Source organism: Calidris pugnax, unplaced genomic scaffold (genome assembly GCF_001431845.1).
Source record: "Calidris pugnax isolate Ruff unplaced genomic scaffold, ASM143184v1 scaffold335, whole genome shotgun sequence".
Lineage (NCBI taxonomy): Eukaryota > Metazoa > Chordata > Aves > Charadriiformes > Scolopacidae > Calidris > Calidris pugnax.
Genome location: NW_015091148.1, coordinates 79,850 through 87,885, shown reverse-complemented (window position 1 = coordinate 87,885; position 8,036 = coordinate 79,850). Strand labels below are relative to the sequence as shown.

At 55.2% G+C, this 8,036-nt stretch overlaps 1 protein-coding gene across 1 annotated transcript in view; it reads right to left on the bottom strand.

Moving 5' to 3' along the window:
* The window catches only part of LSM12 (LSM12 homolog), a 14,030-nt gene extending 6,034 nt beyond the window's left edge, over positions 1 to 7,996 (bottom strand). The window contains exons 1-3 of the mRNA XM_014958917.1: positions 6,270 to 7,996; positions 600 to 709; positions 15 to 185 (exon numbers count right to left, since the gene is read on the bottom strand). Of these exons, the coding sequence (XP_014814403.1) occupies positions 15 to 185; positions 600 to 709; positions 6,270 to 6,425 (437 nt within the window). The 5' untranslated portion in view covers positions 6,426 to 7,996. The remainder of the gene's footprint in view (positions 1 to 14; positions 186 to 599; positions 710 to 6,269) is intronic.
* Positions 7,997 to 8,036: the final 40 nt, after the last annotated feature.

Below are 8,036 nucleotides of genomic sequence, written 5' to 3'. Positions count from 1 at the left end.
CCCCCCCCCCCCGCCCCGGTGTCCCCAGGGCCACCAGAACCCCCCCCCAAGTACTCACTATTTTGCGTACGTGACTCAGGGCGCTTCCTTCTTTGCCTTTACAGTTTTCCACTTGATAAGGGGGGGCGATAACGACTTCTTCCATCACAACTATGTTCTTCTCCTGCCATTTACAGTCTTTAATGCTGCAGGGAAAGGGGGAAAAAAATACTCAGCCTGGGGGTGGTGGTGGGGGGCTCTGCTCCCATGTTGTCCCCCAGCCTCCCTTGAAAGCCACCACCCATCCCCAGCGCAGTCCCACCACAGCCAAGGAGGTGACGTGAGTGCAGAAGCCACCTGGCATCTATCTCCTTGGTAGCCAAGCAGAGAGGGGTGTGAGCCCACGGGGACATGGCCCGCTGCATGCCAGAAGAGGCAAGATGGTGCCATTGCTTGTCCCCAAGGACCATGTGAGGGACACTTTGGCAGCGTCTCTGGGTGAGCCCAAGGCATCAGGAATGAAATTCCCTCCCCCTGGGCTATGAAACTGCCCCCCCAGGCCACGAATAGCCCCCAGGGGACTGAGACGGAGGGTGGGTGACACCGAGGAGGGGACTTACGTCTTATGTATAGTCTGGAAGAGCTGCTGCCCCTCCAGAGAGACACCAGCACTAATTGCATACGCCTGGCTCATCTTCTCCTCCTTCTCCGTCCGCGCTTTGTTGGCAAGCTGAAGTGGGGGGGGAGGGAGACAGAGAGGGAGCCTGAGCATCACCCGAGTGGCCATGAGACCCCCCGATGTGTCCCCCCCCCCATCCAGACACAACTGTCCCACTCACTAATTAAATCAGGGGAACGAGGAGCCTGCAATTTCCACCCTCCCACCACACCTTTCCCTGCAAATCCCAGAATTCCACTGGGATTTCAGGCCACTGTCCCCTGTCTGTCCCTCTCCCCAATAATTTGGGGATGTGGATGCTGTTTTTTCACATTCCCTCCCCCTTTCAGGCGGAGGGAGGAAGTCGGTTGCCGGGGGGCCAGATGCACACACATCACTTTCCCCCCTCTGCTTTTTCTGAATTAATTACTGTATTTTATTGCTGGTGACTCAAGGGCAAAACGAGCCCAGAATAATTGAGGGCTCGAGGAGCGTAAATGCCTCCGAATGGACCACACAGGAGTATGATCAACTTTATCTCTATTCCATTAAAAAAAATTAAAAAGGAGAATTATTATTTGGGAATCACAATGTCCATGTGTGTGGGGGGAGAAGCAGGATTATGCTGGCGGGGTCCTGGAGGAGAGAGGGGAACCCCCAACCCTGGCATCCCCCAATTTAACTCCCCCCCCGGCTGTGGGAGGAGCTGCTGGACCAGCCACCTTTCCCTGCTGGAGCTGCTGCAGTGGCAGAGTCACCCACGCTGGCCCTCTTCTTCCTCCTCCTCCCTGGAATGGCCTCACTCCTCAAGCCCAGCTTTCTCCATGCTGGACGGCTTCATCCCTTCCAAACCCCTCTCTGGGTAGGAAAAGGCCAAAATTCTACTGAGCGGGGGATTATTTGCTACTTTTTATAGCAAATAATGTGAACGAGGGAGTTTCCCCCCCTTGCCAGCCCCCTGACGCGGGGCAAATGCAGCCTGTCACCGTGCCCAAGTGAGCTGGGCTCGTTGCTGCAGCCTTCGGCCCCTCGCCATGTGCTCCTCAGCCTCCTGGTGACCAAGAGAAGCCTTAACAGGGGGACAGGACGCTTCCTTGGCCCCTGGCCCCTCTGAAGCTGCTCGCCCTACTCCACGTAGGAATTGCTCTCTCCAAGACCACCAGTCCGGCTTCCAAACTGGTTTGTAAGATTGGGCTCAATGTTCTTCAGTATCTTTCCTGCATCCAAGTCCTCCACATGACCACCAGTCTTTTTTGGGACCACACTGACACCACCTGAGCAGGATGGCTCCCCGAGGCCACTGTACCTGGGTCCCCAACCCTACCTGGGTCCCCAACCAGCTGCACCAAAGCCTTGGGGATATCCCTGTGAAGAGGTGGGTCACAACAGGCCACCATGAGGAGCCAGGAAACCCTGGGGAGGTGCAGATGAAGAGCAGCCCCTCACGTGCTGCCACCATGGGGAGCATCCCAACATCACTTCATCATGCCTTCCTGGATTCCTGGGATTCACAGCACCCAGCAAAGCCCCACCTCTTCCTCCTGCTTCGGGCTGGGGCACCTCAGCCCTCACCTGGAGCCAACCTCCAACACTGGGTTGTTTATTAACCACATGCCAAGATCCAAGGGCAAATGTAGGGTCCTGCACCTGGGGAGGAAGAACCCCAGGCACCAATATAGGTTAGGGGCGGATCTTCTGGAAACCACTACTGAAGAGAAGGATTTGGGAGTCCTAATGGATAGCAAACTCTCCATGAGCCAGCAATGTGCCCTTGTGGCCAAGAGGGCCAGTGGGACCCTGGGCTGCGGAGGGAAGAGTGTGGCCAGGAGGTGGAGGGAGGTCATTCTCCCCCTCTGCTCTGCACTGGTGAGGCCACAACTGGAATCCTGTGTCCGGTTCTGGGCTCCCCAGTTCAAGAGAGACAGGGAACTACTGGAGAGAGTCCAGCGAAGGGCAACAAAGATGATGGAGGGATTGGAGCATCTCCCTGATGAGGAAAGGCTGAGAGAGCTGGGGCTCTTCAGCCTGGAGAAGAGAAGGCTGAGGGGCAACCTTATTAATGCTTCCAAGTATCTAAAGGGTGGCTTGAAGGATGATGGAGCTGGACTCTTTTCAGTGGTTCCCAGTGACAGGATGAGGGGCAATGGGCACAAGCTGGAACATGGGAAGTTCCACTCCAATCTGAGGAAGAACTTCTTTCCGGTGAGGGTGCCAGAGCCCTGGAACAGGCTGCCCAGGGAGGGTGTGGAGTCCCCTTCTCTGGAGATCTTCAAGCCCCACCTGGATGCAGCCCTGAGTGATGTGCTCTGGGCAATGCTGCTTTGGCCAGGGAGTTGGACTAGAGGATCTCTAGAAGGTCCCTTCCAACCCCAACAATTCTGTGATTCCATGATGCAGGGTCCCCTTGCTCTTGCCCTTCTCCTGTGAGGGCATGTGCTCTCCCTATTCATCCCCAGACAAGAAATAAATGAGCTTCCAGCCTCCCCGATCCAAGCATTTAAAATAGCCCCTCTGGCCACGCAGCTTCATATCCCCCCTCCCCGCCCCTGCAGCGAGCACCTGAAGGTGCCAGGGCTACCGAAGAGACTTGGTGACACACACACCTTGTGCGACGACGGCGTGAATGAATGAGTCACTTCCCCATTCATGGCCCTGTGAATGATGGCAAGAAGAGCCAGTGAGGGCCACCCAGCGCCCTGCTGAGGTCCCCCAGGTGGGTGCCAGCCCCACCAGGCAGCTCCCTAGATGTCCCAGCCTCTCCAGTGACATCTGTGTCACTGGAGTGTGTGGCTATCGCTGGCAGCAGGAAGCTCCGAGCTCAGCTGTATCTCAACCAAACCACCGCCAGCCCTCACCGTGCCGGTGTGACCTCCCAGTGCCTCGCTGGTCCCTCGCCAGCAAAGTCTTCTGGTCCCAACATTTTCTCTCCACTCAGGAAAAGTCACAGTTGAGCATCTCCTGAGGATTCTGCTTGATCTCCAGGGCCTTCCAGAGCAGCAAGGGCTTGCCCCGGCACACCACAAGGATTCCCAGGTGCCAATAGCTCCTTCTCCCACTATGACCAGCATCAGCTCATCTACATTCCAGTCCTGCAGCAGCAGCAGCAGCCGACCCCAGCTCGCCTGTGCATCCACGGGAGAGGAGATGTGGGTAAGAACAATGTAGAAAACCCCTCCTGTCACTGGAGATAGGGACAAGGACACACCGGTGGCTGCACATCGGCTTTCATCCACTAAAGATACGACTTTGATTCATTATCTTTCCCCGCAGCAAATCCACAGCAATTATTTTGATGCCAGAAAGACTGAAGCCAGTATCTGAAGTCACGCAGGACCTGTGACATCCCGGCTGCGCTCCCGACGATGTCACTCGATGCAATTACAACCAATAGCCGTGTCTTTACAGCAGTTGTGTCATTTGAGACCTCCGCCAACATGCCAATCCACCCAGAAGGAACCCACAGGGCTACAGACGCCCAGATGGTGCCACCCTCACGACACCGACCTGCAGCCAGAGCCTGCCTGCCAGGAGAGGAGGTTTCCACATGGGACAAGGAGGTGACAACTGAAAAGCCCCACAGATGGACCCCACACCCGGCTTCCAGCTGTTTCACACCAGCATCGAGGGCAGCTCAGGTTCACCTTCCCTTTTTTTGACACCATCCCTGGGAATCAGAAGTGATGCCTTTCCAAAAGGACATGTGAAAAGTAGCTCCTCAAAATTCAACTGTGTGTACTTCACCACTCCTGCCCATTCCCTCACCGTTTGGCTTCACCCACAATCATTCTGTTTCTGAAGATGACCAGCATTTGCATGGAGATGGAGCTGCAGGCAGAGAGAGCACCCACCGGAGCACAAACCTTGTCCAGCATCATCCACGGGAGCACAAAAAGCACTCTAGTGCGTTCTTAACCTGGGATCTTCGAAGAGAGAGCACCCAGGAGCAGTGGCACAGGCTTGGGTAAGGAGAAAACCAGCTTCAGCCGTGCCCATCTTCTCTGGAAGGTTTTGATTTGAGCACTCTAGTCATTCGCTGTCAGGGGGAGAACCTGTTGCATGTTTATAACAGGCTCCATTCTCCCTTCTCTCTGGCCAGAGAGGAACCACGTCCCTCTACCAGAGGCACTGGGGCTGCCTCAGAGCCAGGAGGATGGAGACCACTGGACTTTTCCCAACTGAAAAGGTGGTTTGCAGCCTCAAAGTCACTTAAAAAACACCCCAGAGGCTGAAATCCTCTGCCAGTGTTTCAGGCAGCAACGTGCACCCACTTGCCAGCACATAAACCCACATTTACTCCTGCCACAGGAGCGGGGTACCCAGTGGAGTGGCCTCTGAGGACAGCACAGGGCTTGGCACAGGACAGAGCTGCTCAGCAGTGCTTTAACCAGAGACTGCAGTGTCACCTGGGCACTTAAATCATAGAACAGCATCATGGAATGGTTTGGGTTGGAAAGGACCTTAAAGATCATCCAGTTCCAACCCTCTGCCCTGGGCAGGGACACCTCCCACCAGACCAGGTTGCTCCAAGCCACCTCCAACCTGGCCTTGAACCCCTCCAGGGATGGGGCAGCCACAGTTTCTCTGGGCAGCCTGGACCAGGCTCTCACCACCCTCACAGCAAAGAAGTTCTTCCCCACATCTCAGCTCCATCTCCCCTCTTTCAGTGTCAAACCCTTCCCCCTCGTGCTGTGGCTCCCCTCCCTGATCCAGAGTCCCTCCCCAGCTTTCCTGGAGCCCCTTTAGGGACTGGAAGGGGCTCTAAGGTCTTCCTGAAGCCTTCTCTTCTCCAGGCTGAACCCCTCCAACTCTGTCAGCCTGTTCTCCCAGCAGAGGGGCTCCAGCCCTCCCAGCATCTCTGTGGCCTCCCCTGGCCCTGCTCCAACAGCTCCATGTCCTTCTGACGTTTGGTGGCTCCAGAGCTGGAGCCAGCACTGGGGGGCGTCTCCCCAGAGTGGAGCAGAGGGGTAGAATCCCCCCCTCACCCTTCTGGCGACGCTGCTGGAGATGCAGCCCCGGGTGAAGGAGGTTTCTGGGCTGCCACTGTATGTTGCCAGGGCATGTTGAGCTTCTCATCCACCCCCCAAGTTCTTCTCCCTCAGGGCTGCTTCTTCAGCCATTCTTTGCCCAGCCAGGATTTGTGCTTGGAATTACCCCAACCCAGGGGGAGGACCTTGCACTTGGCCTGGTTGAACTCCAGGACGTTGGCACAGTTCCACCTCTCCAGACTGCCCAGGTCCCTCTGGACCACGCTGAGCAAATACACCATAAATACAGACCAAAGGGTTGCGCAGGCACCCAGGGGAGCAGAGGGCAGCAAGAGGACTGGGTTCCCAGGGGGGCATAGCACCCCAGCCCCTCGCTCAGACCACCTCCTGGATAAAATGAAGCTGGAAGCTTCCTCACCGAGCAATCCTGGAACAGAGAGGACCAGCCAGCTGCCGCCTTGCTACAGAAACCCCACCAGCAGGTCATGGAGATTCAACACATCCAAAATATCAACATCTAAACCCTTAACAGAGCCGCATTAAGTCAGGATTGAAGCGGGTGATTTAAAGTTTAAAAGCTACCTCCCCACGCAAATCCCTCCCTCCCAGGAGCAAACAATTCCAAGCCCAGGAGGGCAGGTTCTTACCTTGCTAACATTGAGTGAAGCTAAAGGAGGAGGCGTTTCCGTGCGGTCATTAATTATTTCCACTTCTGAGACATACTGTAAGTTTACAAGCAGGATATCTGCGTGATTAGGCTTTCCACTGGAAGAGGGGCATTCTGGAGGAGGGGGGGGAAACATTAAGGAAAACAAATCCAGACGGAGACATTTACAGAGTTGTCCAGAAGCAAAACCAGGAGAATATTTGTTTTTCAGCGAGTTTCTCCACTACCCCTGTCCCTCCTCACCCAAGCACAGGGTCACTCGTGAGACCCCAACAATGTCAACCATCTCTTCTTGGACCTATTTGATGTGAACTCAGTTTTCCTGATGATAGCACAAGTTTTCCAGCCAATAAACCACTGCACCCAACACACACAGAGCCTGGGATGCTGCGTGGCCTCCTCTGAAAAAGCAATTCAGGCCCAAATAGCCACAGAGGTGCTGCCGCCAGGGCCCCCAGTTCTTCTCCACTCACCACAAACACCAGCCAAGGAACTGGTCTGCACAGGGAAGTGAACCAGAACAGCCACCGCGCCTCAAATTTGCACCTTTTATACCATAACTATTTCCTCTTGCAGGCAGCGGATAAGCCTGAGCGTCCCCAGGAGCGCGGATAGAAGAAGAGCTTCTCAGCAGCTCCCTGGGAAAGGCCTCCTCATCCTCTCAGCCAGGTTTGTCGTGGTGGGTATCGCAGCACGACTGGAAAGTGTAAATGAGACAAACAGTGCACCACCCCCAGAAAAAAAAAATAAAAAAAAAATCAACCCTTCCAGAGCTGACATTAATTCCTGCGCAATCTGTTCCCCGGGAGGCTGCGTTGTTAGCCCTCCGCTCCCTCGGAGGTTGGAAGGAGCAGAGAGGATGGCATGGAGAGCCCCTTCCATGCCAACGCCATCTCCTCCTGGGAAGAGATGCTCCTGGAGGTCACTTTTCCTCTCCTCCTGCCCCCGCCCCGAGCCCAGCCGAGCAGGTGAAGCCCTCCCTAGCAAACGCCTTTCGATAAAGGAGAGAAAAAAAGGAGAGATTCCCAAGGAAATCCTCCAGTCTCTTCCTCGGGGAGGATGAGATGGAGCATCCCAGCTTTGGGAGGAAGAGCCAGACTTGGGGCAAAGCCAGAAAGGGAGCTCTCAGCCCTCTCCAGAGCAGAGCGGCAGCGCCACAGCACTAAGCCAACCTGTTGGATATCATTTGAAGACTTTCCTGTAGCCTCTACCGGGGCCTGGGGAGCCTCTCTCCCTACCAAAATTGCACCAGAACAGGAGCTCAGCCCCGGACAATGTCCCCAGCGCACCCACAGAACTGCATCACACCCAAGCACCCTTTTCCTATCACATTTCTCAACGTTGCACACTCCAGACGTGAATCCTTCTCAAGGGGCTCCTCCATCGCTCCCTCTGGTACCCTCCCCAGTCCCTTCACATCCCCAGTTCCCTTCCAACGCCAGTCCCTGGGCTCAGCATCCGCCCTCCCCAACTCCCCACAGTCTCTCTGCTCTTCTCCAACAGCCCTTTGCTTTCACCTGACTCACAGGTTAAAAAGAAAAATGCACCCTTTTTTTTTTTTCTTATGCATATATATATATATATATATATCTATCTTACCCCCCCGAGCATGTGTGTGTATATATATATATATGTAACTATATTTTAACCCTCCTAGAGGGTTAATGTAAACTGCATTCCTGCCCCTCCTTCATGCAACGCTCAGGGCAGCCCCAGACCTCCTATCCCCTTCGCCCCCTAAAACCTG